Raw genomic sequence first — 19,728 nt, 5'->3', positions numbered from 1 at the left:
CAATGTGGGAGCACCCAAGCCCTAGAACCTGTTACAAAAAGAAACTTACCTTCATTTTGCAGATTCTATTAAATCTGTGCCTGCAGAATGGTTCCCTGACAACAGCAGACATGCAGTTCTGATGGTTGGCTATTGGCTTAAATTGCAGTGAACAGTTTTTTTGGAACCAAAACTCCCCTCTTTTCTATTTACTTTGTTACTGCAGATTTGTTTCAGCAAAAATGTATTTCAGTTTTGATGGTCCATTCAGCCTCACCCTGCAGTGTTTCGGCACACTTAGAATCAGGGCTCCGCCCCCTCCATCAGCTTTCCTTTGTGAGGGAATGGGCTGACAGGATTGGCCTACAGAGAGGCAGAATGGACTTGATGGGCAGAATAACCTCCTTCTGTACCATATGAACTCTGAGTTTGCTGTAGAGTCATGCGATTCATGCAAATCATGATGATGTAACAGTCTCTGACATCAATAAGAGCGAAACTCAGTCTTGAATGAACGTGGGAAGGAAGAAATCTTCTACATTTTGTTGCGATCACTATCACTCTTCTCAGTTCCAAAGAGTAAATTCTCAACCTAACATCCCGGGAGAACCTGTCATGCCAGGAACCAGTCGAGTAGACCTTACCTGTGCTGACTGACAAGTCTAGGTGGAACCTTTTGCTCTCCCTGTGGAAGGTTTGGGGGCTTGAGTTGGGCAATGCCTTTTAATCAGAGGGACAGAGGCTGGGAACGCCTTCACATTCCTGAATCCACCTTGATTTAACTCCATGTGCACTGCCTTTCTGCCACGCCACCATTTGAAGGCTTTATGTGACAAAGTAATCTCAACCACAGTTCTTTTGCAAAAAAAAATGTCACAGAGAGGGACAAAAACTTGACAAAGATCTTGACGAGTAGAGTTGGTGGAAATGAATATTCCAATTCAACCTTAGTGTGGAGTGAGGGCCTATTCTTGAAGCTTTTAAATATAGCGGGGTTTATCAGACAGTGCTGCAATAAGAATGATCCTCTGAGTGGCAGATACATTAGGTTAAGCAAGAAAATTAAATCAAAGCCCAACCTGGTTCAGGGTGTTCAATGCAGCCAAAAGTCAAAACTAATGGTACCATCGCTACAGTCATGAAGTTATAGAGTCACAAAGAGATACAGCTTGGAAACAGACCCTCTGTCCAACTCATCCATCCCCACCTGGTATCCTAAATTAACCTAGTCCCTCTTGACAGTATTTGGCCCATATCCCTCTAAACCCATCCCATCCTATTCATGAACCCATAGAGATGCCTTTTAAATGTTGTCATTGTACCAGACTCTATCACTTCCTCTGGCAGCTCATCCACACACACACTACCTCTGAGTGGAAAAGTTGCCCCTTTGGGCTCTTTTAAATCTTTCCCCTCTCATCTTAAACCTACACCCTCTATTTTTGGATTTCCCTACTCTGGGAAAAAAAAAACCTTGGCTATTCAACCTATTCATGCCCTTTGTGATTTTATAAACCTCGATAATGTTACACCTCAACCTCTAACGCTCCAGGGAAAATAGCCCCAGCTGATATGCTTTGATTGAACAGTGGCCTAACAGAAGCTCATCACCAAGTGTATCAATGTTGATTGGGATTTGACCAGTGCGCTGGGGTAGGGCCGTGAGGCAGGAGATAAATGAATGCATGGACAGACAGACAAACAGGCAAACAGTCAGACAGTTGGTCGATTACAAACTCATCATGATGGCAGGCTCCATATTGTTACACAGAGGGCTGTCAAGGCCGGATCATTAAGTATATTCAAAGCCAAGATAGACAGATTTTTAATCAATAAGGGGTTCAACGGTTATTGGGGAATAGACTGAAAAGTGGAGTTGAAGAATATCAGATCGGCCATGATCTCAATGAATGGCCAAGCAGATTTGATGGTCAGAATGGTTAACTCCTGCTCCCATGTTTTACCCTTTGATGATGTAAGAAGGAGGATGGGAAAATGCCAATGGAGGATGTTGGGTGGGATGTGTTCATGACCCTGGAGAGTATTCATGTGAATAGACAAGATTCCCAGCAGTGGGAAAACCACCTGCCAATTTGAGGTGGCCAATGACTTGGTCCATTGACAGGTACTATATCAGGCTACCAGTATTTTACTGATGTTGGAATGGTCCCCAGCAACAAGTAGAGTAAGCATCTTTGATTTAATTGTAGGCAGCATCACAAATGGGTTTTCTTTCTTCTCTGAGGAATTGTTTAAGCATTGAAATTATCCGCTTTGTTTTCTTTCCTCAGGATTGGCAGGGATAGTATGGATCAAGAAAGCAGTAGGCCAGGCTCTTCAGTGAGCATGAGGAGCTTTAGAAGCCGAGAATGTGCTCAGACTCCTGTTGATCGACCTGCGTCTCTATCCAGTTGGAGATCTCGTCCAGAAGAGGAGAAATCCTCCAGTTCCTCTGTGGCTTTATCGGAATTTGTGGAGGAGTTAAGGAGAAAACGTGCCGGAGCACGGGAGCAGAGTGGTCTCCAGATCGAAGAGAGTTCCTCTCTGCCTATCTACCAGACGGCAGGTATCTCTTCACTTAGAAAGCGCCCATCCATTAAGGATGATGATGATCCATTGCTGAAGTTCGAGACTATGAGTCTTTCAGAGAATCGAAGCTTTCCTGCCAGTTATCAAGAAGGAACTAGGTTAGTCCGTTCAGCCAGCCTACGGTCTTTGACATCCAGCAGTGACATATCTGAATCTTTATCCACAGCAAAGAGAAACAGATGTGTTTCATTTGAGAATTTAGCCGAACCTCGCAATAGTACTGGTCCCACCTTTCAGAAGCCAACCTTTTCTGCCAGAGACACGGAGGAGGTAACTCCCCCCATCCTAAAACCAGCACGAAAGTGGCTTGAGTTGTCAATTGAGGAAGATATTGATGAGGTCCTTAGCAATCAGCCAATTGTGTTCAAAAGTAAACGATTCAGGGTCCTTCCTAATGAGGATGGGGAAGGTGAAAGTTCCAACTGGAAACTTCCAAGCCTGAGCTATGAACGGAAAAGGGATGATGATAATGACAGTGATATTCTCCCTGCAATTCGAAGGCTTCCGTCCATACACAGGACCACACTGGAGAGTGAGCGGGGCTCTAGATCTCCCACTGCTGACTTTGACAACTTGGCTTCCAAAGATAAGACCAGTTTGATCCCATTAAGGAAGATTATGGCAGTCAAGCCATGCATGCCCAAAGGAGACAAGGATTCACTTGGTAACTTGTCTGACTCCTCTTCATCCTCTGGTTCAACTGTTTCGTACAAAAGTGCAGACAGCATCAAGAACCGTCCTGGGCTCCGCAGGTCAACAGATGAGAGATCATCTGCAACTGTACAGGCGAATCGAGGTTTCAATTCACAGGGAGAGAAAAGGTGTGAGGAGGAGCCAGCAGCTGAGGACATCAATTCTGTGATGATGAAATACTTGGCAAAGTCAGACAAAGAATAAGGTGAGCATGATGACCATGAAACCATGGTCTGTTGTTGAAAACACCCATTTGGTTCACTAATGTCCTTTAGAGAAGCAAACTGCCATCCTTACCTGGTCTGTCCTGCACGTGACTCCAGACCCACAGCAACGTGGTTGCCTGTAACTATTATCTTCACTCGTGGGATAAGGACGTTGCTGGTTGTCCAGTATTTCTTGCCCATCCCTACTCACCCCTGAGAGGGTGCTGCTGAGCTGCCTTCTTGAACTGCTGCAGTCCATGTGCTGTAGGTCGACCCATAATGGCGCTAAGGAGGGAATTCCAGGATTTTGACCCAATGACAGTGAAGGAGCAGTAATTCGTTTGCAAGTCAGGATGGTCAGAGGCTTTGAAGGGAACTTGCAGGTGGTGGTGTTCTGTCTCCAGGCACCTAAGGATGGGCAATATATACTTGCCTTGTCAGCAACGCCCACATCCTGTGAGGGAATTTTAAAAAGCTGACTTTAAAAAAAAGTGCAAGGATTCTAAAAGAGGCCATCCTTATGGTTTAGCCTAACATAATTTCAGTGCAGAGGAGACAAATAGAGTGATTTTTTACTCTGTCCGAACACAACATGAATTTGTTGAATTTCTGCTCCAATTCCCAGAAAACAAAAACAATGCATACTGAGAGTTAATGCTGACAGCATTTTTACTGAATGACATCTTAGTGTCAGTGCACTGGAATAAGGTGCAGCAGAAATGTAAAGGGATTTAGAGTTTAAATTTCCAAGACATGCAAGGCAATTCCTCACATTAATGAGACAGTTTGGGGGAAAAAAAAGTCTTAGGATTATAGATTATATGTCATGAAGAAAAGAATATTTTTTAAAAGGTTAAGAAATAATCATGAACCATTAAGTCTTAATAAAACATCAATTGGAGTTCTTTGCTCGGTATTCGTACAGGTTGCCGAAATGGTCGAATGCAGGGTAACTAAGATGTGACTCAGTATGCAGAATCACAAATACAGAAATAGATGATAGAAAGACTGACTCAAGGTGAGGATTGTGGTGTAGTGTTAGTGTCAATGGCCTTGTAATTTAGAACCTCAGGTCAATTATCTGCATGCAATGGGTTCAAATCCCATGATGGCAGATGCTACTAGTGGTATTATCTCTGGACTGTTAATCCAGAAATCCAGGTAATGTTTTGGGGATCTGGGTTCAAACCCAACCATTGGTAGATGGTGGAATTTTAATTCAAAAAAATCTACAAGTAAGAGCTTAATAAATGACCATGAAACCATTGCCAGTTGTTGGAGAAACCCATCTGGTTCATTAAAGTCCTTTCAGGAAGAAAACTGCTATCCCTGAGAGATAGCAAGAGCTGCAGATGCTGGAGTCAGAGACAGCACAGTGTGGAACTGGATGAGCACAGCAGGCCAGGCAGCATCAGAGGAGCTGGAAAGTTGATGTTTCAGGTACAAACTCATCTTCAGAAAATAAAAGAAGGATCCTGACCTGAAATGTCAATTTTTCTGCTCCTCTGATGCTGCCTGGCCTGCTGTGTTCCTCCAGGCCCAAACTGCGATCCTTACCTGGTCTGACCTACATGTGAATCTGGACCCACAGCAATGTGGTTGACTCTTAACTGCCCTCTTAACTGGGATGGGCAATAAGTGCTGGTCCAGCCAGTGACACCCCCATCCTGTGAATGAATTAAAAAAATCTTCTGTGTAAGCAAATGTTTCTTACGAAATCAAATAAACTGGGACAAACAAATTAGATAAATAATTGAGGAGCTGCCACTTAAATCATCACTGGAATCAAGAGGAAGCTTAAATTTAAATAAAAGTAATAATTCTGGGGAGGATAATGTTGACCAGCCTCTGTGAAACCCACCAGTTGTGGAAAGCCTTAAGCATGCAGCTTGTAGGGAGCAGGAGTTATTTAGAACTACTCAAATGTGTTTTTGTTGAACCAGAAGCAGTGACAAGAGTCTAGCAGAAACTAACATTGACCATTTAATTCAAAAACTTGTGTCCAAACTAAGTCAGGCATATGGAATTACAAGCCTGATGGACTAAAAAATGTTATCCCTAACAGCGTCATTCTGGTTCATTCCTCTGCACAATATTTTGGTCAATCAGAGTCAACCTACCTGGTTTAAATTTAAATGAAAAGCTTGGCAGTTAACTGCCATTCATCACCCAACCAGTACATTCTCCACGTCAATGTCTCTGCCAATCAAGACTCGACTTGCTAACCAGTTACTGCATCTATCTCATACAACAAAAGATTCTGCTCCTTGACATTGGAATCCTTGTGAATGCTCTGATGAGGGAAAGATGAAAAGCTTCAACAAAATGTCTTTATTTTTCTGCAATTCTCAAGTTTCAAAACAAAAGTAGTTGAAATATTTAATAGTAAGTGAAAAGGTATGTACTGGTAATTATAACGCTGGCAGTTGAACCCCCATGGTAAGAAAAATGCTTGAGGGACATACATGTAAGAAATGAAAATCTGAGGAGAACAGGTTTTGTGAGGAGTTGTCAACCTGGTTTATTCAGTCTGTAGTTATTTTTCAACAAAACAGATCACAGACTGACAAGCATTGATTTATAAACCTCAAAAAAGTTGATCTGACATAACACAGGCCAGTTTTGAATCCATTTCTAATGATGACTTTTGATTCAGGATCCACATTTGTAGCCCACAGGTTAAATTACAGTGGAGAGAAATTCAGGAGCACAATATCGAGTGCACATCACCATGTCAAAAAAAGGGAGGTAGATTTATTTGGAAAGATTTGTGGAAGAGTGAACACCATTATTCCAGATTTTTGGGGGAAGTATTCTGGCAACTAATCCTGTTTGCACTGAAATGTAATTAATAAATGAAATGATTGATGCCTTAAACACCAGGAAAATGTAAATAAGCTATCAGATAGAAAGGATTATGAGGACTTTTGAGGATTGCGTTGGAGAACATCACTGCAATGTTCAGAAGCTCCAGCAAATTTAGATGATTCGAGGGACAGTTTTACTGCAGAGCAAACACATAAGATGCTCACGCAGTGAATGTGTTAAATGTGGATTACTCCGCATCACTAAAAAAGGAAGGATGAGAGAGCGAGTGGTCAACATCTATTGAGAAAGGGGTATTCAGGTTGGCGGCAATAATTATCGTACCACTAGGTTACTCTTCATTGAAATGTATGGAAAAACACTTCCTATTCCTTAAACTGTAAATGAATAGGGGAAGGCAGGGTGAGCACAGCTTAATGATATAAGGATGTTGGCTGGAACTGGCTTCATGGAGCAAATGGCCTTTTGTTGTTAAGGATAGTCTGATGTTCCAGTCAGATGGCTAGCTGAGTTAGAATGCTAGTCATTCAAGGGAGATCTGATGGGCTGAATGGCCTCCTTCTGCACTGTAACAGTTCAGTCAATCATCCCTTGCAATTGGATGTCATGTAGGTAAGACCTGCTCTATCTGAGGACTGAGATTAGGCAAGATTTAGGGAGCATAGGATGGGGAAGGAAACTGCAGGGGATGGGCACATTAGAAATGTGGAGCTTATTCAAGGAAAAGCTCCTGTGTGTCCTAGATAAGTATGTATCTGTCAGGCAGGGAGTAAGCTGTAGAGTGCAGGAGCCGTGGTTTACTAAGGACGTGGAATCTCTGGTCAAGAGGAAGAAGAAGGCTTATGTTAGGATGAGATGTGAAGGCTCAGTTAGGGCACTTGAGGGCTATGAGGTAGCCAGGAAAGACCTAAAGAGAGAGCTCAGAAGAGCCAGGAGGAGACATGAGAAGTTGTTGGCGGATAGGATCAGGGTAAACCCTAAGGCTTTCTATAGGTATTTAAGGAATAAAAGAATGACAAAAGTAAGATTAGGCCCAATCAAGGATAGTAGTGGTAAGCTGTGTGTGGAGTCAGATGAGATGGGGAAGCACTAAATGAATATTTTTCAACTGTATTCACTCTAGAAAACGACAATGTTGATGAGGAGAATACTAAGATACAGGCTACTAGACTAGGTGGGATTGAGGTTCACAAGGAAGAGGTATTAGAAATCTTTCAGAGGGTGAAGATAGATAAGTCCCCTGGGCCAGATGGGATTTATCCTCTGATCCTCTGGGAAGCCAGGGGGGAGATTGCCGAGCCTTTGGCATTGATCTTTAACTCGTCATTGTCTACAGGAATAGTGCCAGATAACTGGAGGATAGCAAATGTGGTTCTCCTTTTAAAGAAAGGGAGTAGAGACAACCCTGGTAATTTTAGACCAGTGAGCCTTACCTCAGTTGTTGGTAAAGTGTTGGAAAAGGTTACAAGTGATAGGATTTATAATCATCTAGAAAAGAATAAATTGATTAGGGATAGTCAGCACGGTTTTGTGAAGGGAAGGTCGTGCCTCACAAACCTTATTGAGTTCTTTGAGAAGGTGACCAAACAGGTAGATGAGAGTAACCGGTTGATGTGGTGTATATGGATTTCAGCAAGGCATTCGATAAGGTTCCCCACAATAAGCTATTGTACAAAATGTGGAGGAATGGAATTGTGGGAGATATAGCAGTTTGGATCGGAAATTGGCTTGCTGAAAGAAGACAGAGGGTGGTAGTTGATGGGAAATGTTCATCCTGGAGACCAGTTACTAGTGGTGTACTGCAAGGGTCGGTGTTGGGTCCACTGCTGTTTGTCATTTTTATAAATGACCTGGATGAGGGCGTAGAAGGATGGGTTAGTAAATTTGCAGATGACACTAAGGTCGGTGGAGTTGTGGATAGTGACGAAGGATGCTGTAGGTTGCAGAGAGACATAGATAAGCTGCAGAGCTGGGCTGAGAGGTGGCAAATGGAGTTTAATGCAGACAAGTTTGAGGTGATGCACTTTGGTAGGAGTAACCGGAAGGCAAAGTACAGGGCTAATGGTAAGATTCTTAGCAGTGTAGATGAGCAGAGAGATCTCGGTGTCCATGTACACAGATCCTTGAAAGTTGCCACCCAAGTTGACAGGGCAGTTAAGAAGGCATACAGTGTTTTAGCTTTTATTAATAGAGGGATCGAGTTCCGGAACCAAGAGGTTATGCTGCAGCTGTACAAAACTCTGGTGTGGCCGCACTTGGAGTATTGTGTACAGTTCTGGTTACCGCATTATAAGAAGGATGTGGAAGCTTTGGAAAGGGTGTAGAGGAGATTTACTAGGATGTTGCCTAGTATGGAGGGAAGGTCTTACGAGGAAAGGCTGAGGGACTTGAGGCTGTTTTCATTAGAGAGAAGAAGGTTGAGAGGTGACTTAATTGAAACATATAAAATAATCAGAGGGTTAGATAGGGTGGATAGGGAGAGCCTTTTTCCTAGGATGGTGAGGGCGAGCACGAGGGGGCATAGCTTTAAATTGGGGGGTGAAAGATATAGGACAGATGTCAGAGGTAGTTTCTTTACTCAGAGAGTAGTAAGGGAATGGAACGCTTTGCCTGCAACGGTTGTAGATTCGCCAACTTGAGGTACATTTAAGTCATCATTGGATAAGCATATGGACGTGCATGGAATAGTGTAGGTTAGATGGGCTTGAGATCGGTATGACAAGTCGGCACAACATCAAGGGCCTAAAGGCCTGTACAGTGCTGTAATGTTCTATGTTCTATGCTGATGTTTGTAGTTCATTTTTGGAACTGGCGATGAACTCAGAGCCATTGAATAAAGTTGTCCAATGGGCCAGCTTGACAGTTTCAGGAGATGTTGCTAAAGTGTAGAGAATGTCCATAGTAGTGCAGTCGGCAGTTCTGGAGTGTGGGTGAATAGATCTTGTGTATGCGGCCTGTTCCATGTCCGATGAAAATATTCTTGAAATAGTGTTTTGATGATCTCCCATTCCCTGTCTCAATCCTCTGCCTCCTACACTTCTCCGGTTAAAGCTCAAAGTACAACAACAAAACTCATTTATGTGGGTCTTTTACATAATAAAATGTCCCAAGGTGTTTCACCAGAGCATGATGAGCCAAAGTACACCACCAAATCAAAGGAAATATAGGTTAGATGTTTCTTTAATTCATTCTTGGACTGTTGGCATTGTTGACTTGCCCAGCATTTATTGCCTGTCCTTAATTGTCACTGATTGATTTGTGAGTGCTATTCCAGAGGGAAGTTCATTGTCATAGGTCTGGAGTCACAGGTAGGCCAGACCAGGTGAAGAAGGCAGATTTCCTTCCCTAAAGGGCATTAGTCGACTAGATGGAGTTTTTACAAGAATCATTAAATGTCGACATGAGATTGGCTTTTATTTTCAAGTTTTCATTGATTCAAATGCCACCATCTGCTATGGTTGGATTTAAGCCCATGTCCACAGGATATTAGCTTTGGGTTCCCTGGATTACTATGTCACTATGCCACCTAAAGCTGACTCAAAGATGTAGGCTTGAAGAACTGTCTTAAAGGAGGAAACCGAGGTCAAGGACCAGGCAGGTGTAGGAAGGGAATCTCAGAGCCTTAACAGCTGAAGGAAATGCCACAGTACCAATTGTGGAGCAGGTATGTCTGGGGATGCATGCCTGACAAGATTGAGGTGAGGGCAAGCATCTTGGAGGGTTCAGGGTGTGAGGAAATTCAAAATGTAGTGAGAGACAAAGCCATAAAGGAATTTGAAAATGAAGATGTGACTCTTAAAATCAAGAGATGACATTTTCTCTTTTTTGGAATGGTATAGGCAATGACCAGGAAGTTGAGGAAATGTAGTCAGAATTGGAACCAGACTCCGACATTGACAAAAAAATTACCAAATTTCTTCTGAAGTTTTAAACAGCAATGTTAGAATTTCACTATTGAGTGGCAACAACCTTATCTCGATGCTTTTGGATCTTATTAAACCTCACATCACTTCATTTTAAGTGCCACCTCCAACTCTTCCCTCTAACACCAAGAAAGTAAACAGTACAGGCTCCCAGGTTGAAAATCAGAACAGGTAGTCAGCAGTGGCAGCTTGCCAATTGCCTCTCCCATCTAACTGTGCCCTCCTATAATTGCATGCTCTTGCTGTGTTACTTTGCAAGCGGTGATACATATGCATCTAAAGAGGAGAGATAATGGGAACTGCAGATGCTGGAGAATCCGAGATAACAAAGTGTGGAGCTGGATGAACGCAGCAGGCCTAGCAGCATGTCAGGAGCACAAAAGCTGACATTTCGGGCTTAGGCCCTTCATCAGAAAAGCTTTTCTGATGAAGGGTCTAGGCCCGAAATGTCAGCTTTTGTGCTCATGAGATGCTGTGTGGCCTGCTGTATTCATCCAGCTCCACAATTTGTTATCTTTCATCTAAAGAGCATGTGTCTTATGGCTCTTACTTTGATTTCTTAGCACTCTCACTCATTTTGCGTTTGCTTGGACGATGCCGGTCTCAGTGGTTTGCATTGAATTTTAGCAGAGGAGAGAAAGGCAGGCAGCTAGACCCTGGGGAACACGGCACAATTAACAGGCTGTGCTATGCCGTTGTAAAATTGGCAGCATGTGCCAGCAGCTTATGTGGCAAAACAGATTTGAGTCAAGCAAAAGTTCTGAAGTTCAAAAGCGATCAGTCCTTGTGGGGATCTTTGATCATTCACACTCAGTCAAGAGGCTTATCCACCTCTGGGCTGGGGCCCATCGTCATTCAGGTGCTGGTTCTTGCCAGAGCCTGGGGATCCATGACCTTGCAGGCCAGGAGTCAGAGATAACCCTACAGGTCATGTGCTACCTGTACACCAATCAGGGTGCGGTACAGACAGTAGTCTGGGCGTGGGCCATGTTCGGTCCATGCTGTGCAGCCAATCCAGACGGCGGTGCGGGGGGTGGGCATCTACGGTCAGTCTAGGGGTTCTGCTTTCAAATGTTTCAGGTGGCTTGTCAGGGAGAAGCCCACAGAGTCCGAGAGTAAGCAAGAAACTGAAGCCTGGGATGGGCTTCATTGGTGTGGGTCAATGAAGGAATGATTACAATGAAAGGGAGAAGGTGAAGGTAGAAGGGTAGGATCCTTTAGCCTGCAGGAGGGGATAGGGAGCCTGGAAATGGGACGGGGGTTGGTGGGGGTTAGTTTCTCAGGTCACGATCACAGAACTGAAAGAATAGTCATTCCAGACTCAAAACGTTAACACTGTCTCTTAGTTCACAGATCCTGAGTTTCTCCAGCAGTCTCTGTTCTTGCCTCAGTTGCGGCTGTTGTGCAACACGCAATGAGGACCAGCTGGGCTTTAAACATGATGCCAGCAGCGGCAAGCCATTCTCTCTCTCCTGCCACTCAATTCCTCAAGAAGGGCACCTAGATGCATAATTAATGAGGTAACGAGCAGAAGGTTCAATTAGGAAAAGTCACTGACCAGGTGCCATCACTCTCACTTGATAAAACTCTCTCACCGTAAATGGAAAAATTTAGCCCAAGTTGTTCGCTGACCGCAGCTGGGAATTTGGCGTGTGGTTGAGGGTCAGTGAGCACAGAAGTGACAAAGAATTTCAAGTGATTTAAGACATAGGCATCAGGATTTTGGATGATGCCATGTGAACAGAGGGCAGAATGTAATTGGCAGGCAAGAGTGATTGGTTACTTGAGTAAACCTGTGAATTAGCACCTTATCACTCCATGACACACTCCATCGTGACCTTATGGTCTCAACACTGAGCTCAACAGATTCAAACACTAGGCCCTGCTCTCATGTTCTCAAACAATGGTACTTTCTCTAGGCCAATGCTTTGTAATTTTATTCTATCACAGCCATTTCCATTTTGGCTTGCATTCTTAATTGTCCATTTTTGTCATTCAATCAACCCACCTTATCACAGACTGCCCTTTCAATTTTTGCTCCTTTGTTCTCGATTCTTCCTCCAATGGGAATTTTGTTTTCCTGACTGACTCTGTCCAGACCCCTCCTGGTTTTGTGTATCCCTCTCAAATCTCCCAGCCTCCCTCTAACTCGTCTGGTTCTGATGAAGGATTAAGCTTCCTTCCATCTCCACAGATGATGTCTGATCTGCTGAAACCATAGCAGTTAATAGATGGGCCTCTGCAGTGAAATGTTCCCTGTAATTTTTTTTGTTATTGTGTTGACCTCTCAGGTCGGTGTACTGCAGAAAGTTCCAGAATCAGAAGCCATTCATCGGCACGCTAGTTGACATATGTGGAGTTTCCCAGTGCTCTACAGCTGAGAGGGAGCAGTGGTGCAGTTTCCCTTGACATTAGCAAATGATACCGATGGGATTTTCTTTAATATCCATAGTCGATGTTCGTTGGACACGAAATAATGGTCTCAGTGTCAGTATGGGACATTTTACCAACTATTGCTGTTTGTCATTCCTCCAGAATCTCTGATCTAAGACTTCTGGCTGCACAATTGCCTGGAACACTGAAGCTGGGACAAAGAATCACAGCCAGACAGACCCAATCCGTTCCAAGAGACATCTTGAGCTCAGTCAAGAAGAATGGAAACAAAACTGACAGTTTGCCCTGGATTTCAGGGTGACTGAAAGCAATGTTTCTCAGTATTTGTGATGAATTAAAAACAGTTATTCTCAGACTCGCTTATTTTACTGTCTTTGGGAAACAAAGGTGAACATATTTGAGGAGAAAAATAATCAAAACCAAAACATATGTTGGACGTGATTAAATCTGCGCACAAACATTGTTTCAAATCAGAGCCTTGTTTAATGGTGAGGAAAGTTGGGAATGTGGATTAGTGTTCATTTTACTGTCACTTGATTAGCTTTGGAAGAAGCAGTAAAGGGCAAACTAGTGTGACACATCTACATATTTAGTTCTCACAGGATCCACAGAGCCTAAATTAACTCAAATTGGGACTGACTTACCATGTTCAAAGATATCGTGGAGGCAGCTTCATTAAAGTCCCTTCAGATTAAAATGCAATTGATGCTGAAAGAGACAGTTAAGTTGGTCATCAGTATCAAGGGCTTAAAAGTGAACTTTTTGAACCCTCTTCCAGGGGGACGACGGTGCTGCAGTTGTAGAGAACACATTCCAAAATAAAAATGCCAGGCAGACTTGCAAAACTGAGAGGAGCCTGTTTGTGGAACTCACCACCCATTAGAAAAGCTTCCTCCAAGTCTTTGTTTGATGGCCATTGAAAGAATTTGATAAACCAAGGTTAACATCGATTCCTTTCAATTTATTTCCAGAGTGCAGGCCATGCTGCAAAGGCCAAATGTATCTTTAATAGCCTTGAGAAGGTCATTCATAAGTTAGTTCACCTGATGGCAGTGGATTAATCACCTCTGTCCTGCCATTGCATTTGGCTGATGATCCAACCCTTCAGATTTCCGGTGATGTTTGCTTTTGTCTATGGGGTGTGGGTATCACTGGCAAGAACTGTATTAATTGTCTATTGCTAATCACCCTTGAAAAAGTGATGGTGAGCCACCTTCCTGATTCACAAATAGCCTAATAATTCATGGGTTCACCCAAAAGTGCTGTTAGGAAGAGAGGTCCAGGTTTTTGAACCAGCAATAGGGTTCCAAGTGATACAGTTCCAAGTCAAGATGGTGTGTAACCTAGGGGATGGGGACCTTGTAGGTGGTTGTTAATCTATTACCTTCCAAGTAACAAACATTGTGGATTTGGAAGGTGCTGGTGAAGCATCCTCGGAGAGTCATTGCCATGAACTGGTAGATGGTGTAGATTGCTGTCATTGCTGGTTAATGAAGGAATGAACATCGAAGGTGATGGATGGGGTGTCAATCAAATGGACTGTTTTGTACTGAATGCTATCAAGTTGGAACTGCACCTGTCCAGGTGGCAGAGAGTATTCCATGCTCCTGATATAGGCTTTGCCTGGATAGGCTTTGGAGACTCAATAAATAGGTTCCTTATCTCAGAATTACCAGTCTCTGACCTAGTCTAATTATCACTATGGCTAGCCCAGTTACTTTTCTGGTTTATGGCAACTCCCCAGGATATTAATGGTGGCACAATTCAGCACTGGTACTTCTGTTGAATACTAAATGTAGATAGTCAGCTTCCCTCCTGCTGAAAATGGTTAATGCCTAGCATTTGTGTGGTATGGCTGTTACCTACAACTAATGATGTATACATTTTGTTAATAGTCTACACACTGATACAGGTTTAGTTAAAATTACCAGTCACTGAATTAACTTGTGAAATGAACTGGAGTAACATGGAGGTAAAGTGATGGTGATGGGGCTTTTGGTGAATTTATTGGCTATAGTGTACTGGTCCAGCCAAGTTCCCATATCCCAGTCTTGAAAGAATTTTAATTTGCAATGTTTGGATTGCTACTCGAATAATGTACCCCAATCAATCTCACTGCATAGAATTTTACAGTTTATCAAGTAACTAGTGTCTTATTTTTACAGAAAATTTTGGTTAAATGACACATTTGTCAGCAATTATTATCTAGCTCACTTTGCAGTATGTGATGTAGTGATACCCGACTGAAATCCCTTTGTTTTTAAAGCACAAACCAAGCGAGAGCTTTCTCAATTGCATAAGTAAATTGCACTCAGGAGGGTGTTAGATGATTATTTAAATAGAAAGAATGTGCGGAGGATGTGGAAAAAGCAGCAAAGCAGGCACTAAGTCTCAAAACTCATTTGAAGAGCTGGTACAGATGCAATGAGCCAAATGATCTCCTGGTGCAGTGCATACTTTGAGTATGCGCAATATCTCAGAAAATAGAAGCCATGGAATGTAATGGGCCCTGGCAGCAGGGAAACGAACTTGGCAGAGTGACAGGAAACCAAGAATAGTGGTGAGCGATTTGCTTGTTTTAACTGGCAGAAAGTAAACAGTGTGGTTCCCAGGGGCACTGCTTCCCTCAATGTATATTAGAGACTGATACAGGGCACAAAATTGAAACTTGCGGATGTCAGAAAAATTGTAAATATTGTGAGTGTGAAGAGAATAGTGATCGACTTCAAGAGGTTAAAGATAAATTGAATGGGACTCCTGGCTGATAAAATCAAATATAGAGAAGGTGGAAGTCTACTTTGGAGTAGGAAGGAGGTGCGGTGATATCAAATAAAGGTTACAGCTGTCAAGACGGTGCAGGCATAGAGAGACAAGGAAAGTAATTGCACTCAAAATAGTTGAAAGTGTCAGGATCGGATTGAGAAAATGATTACAATTTCATACAGACTTGTGAAGTTTTAAAAGGGAGATATTGAATACAAAAGCAAGGATAGTACATCAAATATCTATTGAAACTCTGGTTCCGTCTCTAGTGATGTATCACGCCTAATTCTCGGTGCCATACTTTGGGAAGGATGTGAAGGTTTCAGGTTAGATCACAAGGAATATTTATGAGAACGGTTCCAGGACTGAGGGACGTCAATTGTGTGGATAGATTGAGAAGCTGGAGCTGTTCTGCCAACAGAGAAAAGGTTTGAGAGGTGATTTGTTAGAGGATCTGTAAGATTAAATGGGGGAGAATGTTCTTCTTGGTGAAAAAGTCACTTTTATTTTGACTCTGAAATAATTAAGGCATTCCCAGCATATCTCAGCTGCGACTAGGGCCCTCATGGCACAGTTGGTAAAGAAATGGTGGGCACAGAATACAGTGCCCTGTGACTTTCAGCTTACCATCTCTTGAGGAATTTTGTTTTTTATACACTGCGACTGGCTTGGCTCAAGAATGCACAGCCTGAGAGGGGGGTGAATAAATTTTATCCAAAACAACAAACTTGTAGGGGTCTGAAGGAAGCATGTGGGAGCGGGGAGCTGGGCTCACTGAGTTGCTCTCAGTGACAATCAGCAGAAATATAATGGGCTGAATGGTCTCCTGTCATGCTCTCATCATTCAATGCCCTGGCTCTATCAAAGCAGAGTTCCCTCCACCATGTGTCATCTCCATGAAACAGATTGTTCCAATTTTTGCTTTTGAACTGTGAATAGTTTGTTTTCTTTTTCTGCTGTCTAGTGTTAAGTAATTGAGACCAATTTTACTGCTGTCTCAGAACAACTAAACAGTCAGTGCAAAGGAACTAAGGTAATCTAGTGGAATGTTAGAGGGTAATACGTAGGAGGTTGGACCAATGATCAGTGTATTCAGCTCCTATAGTGATTGTTTGTGAATATGAATCTAGATTTATCTAATGGAAACTGTAAACAGGCTGCCAGTTCATTTTGTCCACTTTACACTGCACCTCAGAGCGTCTTCATATAAATAATCATGCAACACTTCTTTAAAAAAAACCTTAATGAGCTATAAACAAAACTTTGACATCCATATTCATTGACACAATCTGCGCAGGAAAAGCTTAGGGTGTTACCTTACATGGGATTAGTGCTGAATAAATTGTTTTAGACAAGAGTATGTCTCAATATATAGCCAACTCCTGTTCAGCTGGGGATTCACATAGCTGTTTATTTTGAAGAATTCACAGAGAAATCAAATAGCTCTCTCGGTGGTATGACTTGAATACATAATTCATCACAGACATGAGTTGCAAGCCTCAGTATAAACTGATTAAATATTAAATACATAGCTTTTTTTTGGCTTTTCTGCAGTGGTTTTGTTTTGAAGAGTAGCACTAACAACTAAAATCATCTGTGCACACAACAAACTGAAAGATTAAACCATATTGTGCTTGTTCACATTTTGGAATAGCATTCTGTAATTGTTTTTATTTCTTCATTTCTGCCATACCCATGTAGAGAAGCTAAGTCAAGCCCAGAACAATATATTTCTGGGAAAGTGGGTGAATATTATGTGAAAATATGAGAAATAATAAATATCAGCCATAGGGGACAGAATCTCACTGAGAAAAGTTTAGTGCTAAGTCAATAGGACACCACTTTTAGTAGAACAATACAGTGTCACATATATAGCTCTTGATTAGGACACTATCACTTATGAGCAGATGCAAATTTTGAGGATTTTTATGGACAATGATTGAATCTGGGTTTGTTTGTCGTAAATCTTGTGGTAAAATATAACTTGAAATTCTAGAAATACCAGACCAGACAGCTTTTATGGACAAACAGAGTCAATGGGTCGAATTTTAGTTTTTAAATTTTGGGGTGGCATGTTGGCTCAGTGGTTAGCACTGCTGCCTCAGAATGCCAGGGACCTAGGTTCAATTCCACTCTCAGGTAACTGTCTGTGTGGAGTTTACACATTCTCCCCGTATCTGTGTGGATTTCCTCTAGGTGCTCTGGTTTCCTCCCACAGTCCAAAGATATGTAGGCTAGGTGGATTGGCCATGCTAAATTGCCCATAGTGTTCAGGGATGCATAGATTTAGGTGGGTCATGGGGTATGTGTCAAAATTGACTCTGAGGGTCAATGTGGACTTGTTGGGCCAAAAGGCCTGTTTCCACACAGGAGGAGTTCTATAATTCTACGATCTGAAGAAACATACAGTGGAGCCACGCAGAGAAAGTATCTGACACTCTGCATCCATTCCTCAGACTTTTGTTTATTGCTTGATGGGACATGGGTGTCTCTGGTGAGTGGTTAGCTAGGGTAATCTGCGAGGTCAGATAAGTGTCAACTACAGTGCTGTGAATTTGGAGTCACATGTAGGCCTGGCTGGGTGAGGATGGCAGATTTCCCTCCCCCAAGGACATTCATGAGCCAGATGGGATTTTTCCAATAACTGGTGATTGGTTTATGGCCTTTCTGAGATTTGCTCTGAATTCCAGATTTGTTTTTGTGCATTGAATTTAAATTTCACCAACTGGCATGATGGAATTTGAACATGGATCTCCTGATTATTAGTCCAGTGTTATTACCATACTTTTTTCATTTAGAGTGCTTGAGTCAGAGCTGGGAGGGGAATGAGTCATGACGTACAAATGGATAACTTTTATTGTGGAAGGCACAGACAGTATCTGCAGATACATACAGTGCATTGGATATACTTCTGACGGTGGGAATATGACACACTGCTAGGATGAAATGGAGGAAATATTTATCCATCTACCACCGATCTGAGAGACTTAAAGACAAAATAGTGTGGAGTTGGAGGAACACAGCAGGCCAGCCAGCATCAGAGGAGCAGGAAAGTTGACGTTTCGTGTCAGGACTGTCTTCCGAAATGTAAACTTTCCTACTCCTCCAATGCTGCCTGGCCTGCTGTGTTCCTCCAGATCCACACTGTGTTGTCTCTGACTCCAGCATCTGCATTTCTTCCCAACTCTGAAAGACTCAATAATGGCATAGTCAGAATCCTGTTCTGAGCCTATATTCTCAGCAGTGCATCTCACCCAAATGAAATGATGATCAAGGTACATGCTTATTACCTGGTAAACTGAAAACTATGTTGTATGTGCTGTCATAAAGCCAAAGATGTATACAGCATGGAAAGAGACCCTTCAGCCCAACTCGTCCATGCCGACCAGGTCCCCTAAGCTGAACTTTGTCCCGTTTGCCTATGTTGGCCCATAACTCTCTAAACCTTTGCTAAAAATGGCTTTACCAATGCAATCTAGGTATACCTTTGTCCGGGCTCCACATGGGTATGGACAAAGATAGCCACCTTCTGGTCTAACTAGAAGAGTCTCATAGCAAACAAGCTACAGTGTATTGCATCTCTGCATCTGTGTACGTCTTAAATGATATGGTATACACGAGCACAGATACTGTGAAGAGGATCCGGTCTGACTCCTACAAAATCCTTAGTTCCCTTCCCCACCACTACTCCTGACATCATCGCAATGGGTAGTGCTTATTGCACTCAATCTGTATTAACCTTTTCAGACCTATGTACAACAATGGTTAGCAACATTTCCCAATTGCTCCTTCTGCTGTGCTCTTTTTGGGAACACAAAGTTTAAAAAAATGACTCCATACGTGTGCCTGAACTCCCCAGTGCTATGTTAACATCAGTGGTTTGATCGGTTTAAATTTGAAAGAAAGGAATGAAATTGAAATGAAAAGGTTAATTTCATGACTTAGCAATCTTACTCACATAGATGAGTTCTTATTTTTTGTTTCCATTGCATTTACCACAAAGATTTTACAAATGGGAGATTTGTTTTCAAATGTTTCTCAGCTTTTGCTGGAATTCCTGAACCTTTCATGTTACACATACAAAAGTTACAACGCCCTTTTTTTCCTTCTGTAATACAGTTTTAATTTGTATCATTGACAGATACATAATTACAGGCTGATCCTACCTGCCTGTCAAAGTACTCAGTATTTATCTAGGACTCTGTTAGTATACAGCACATGGTGTGGGTGGCTGAGAGATTTGGTATGTGAAGTCTGTTATTTTAACTATTTACCAGTAGTGGATTACATTCCATTTTCCACCACCTTTAAGAAAGCAAAGTTCAGATTTGAAAGTGGTCTCTAGTCACCTGGAT

General features: G+C 42.4%; 1 protein-coding gene across 6 annotated transcripts in view; it reads left to right on the top strand.

Annotated features, from left to right (window-relative positions):
- LOC125464294 (unconventional myosin-XVIIIb-like) overlaps positions 1 to 14,363 on the top strand; it is a 370,537-nt gene extending 356,174 nt beyond the window's left edge. For all 6 annotated transcript variants that reach the window (XM_059654944.1, XM_059654945.1, XM_059654940.1 and 3 more), the window contains 2 exons: positions 2,271 to 3,466; positions 12,752 to 14,363. In XM_059654944.1, the coding sequence (XP_059510927.1) occupies positions 2,271 to 3,465 (1,195 nt within the window). In that variant the 3' untranslated portion in view covers position 3,466; positions 12,752 to 14,363. The remainder of the gene's footprint in view (positions 1 to 2,270; positions 3,467 to 12,751) is intronic.
- Positions 14,364 to 19,728: the final 5,365 nt, after the last annotated feature.

Source organism: Stegostoma tigrinum, chromosome 26, assembly GCF_030684315.1.
Source record: "Stegostoma tigrinum isolate sSteTig4 chromosome 26, sSteTig4.hap1, whole genome shotgun sequence".
NCBI classification, from domain to species: Eukaryota; Metazoa; Chordata; class Chondrichthyes; order Orectolobiformes; family Stegostomatidae; genus Stegostoma; species Stegostoma tigrinum.
This window is presented reverse-complemented; position numbering and strand designations above follow the sequence as displayed.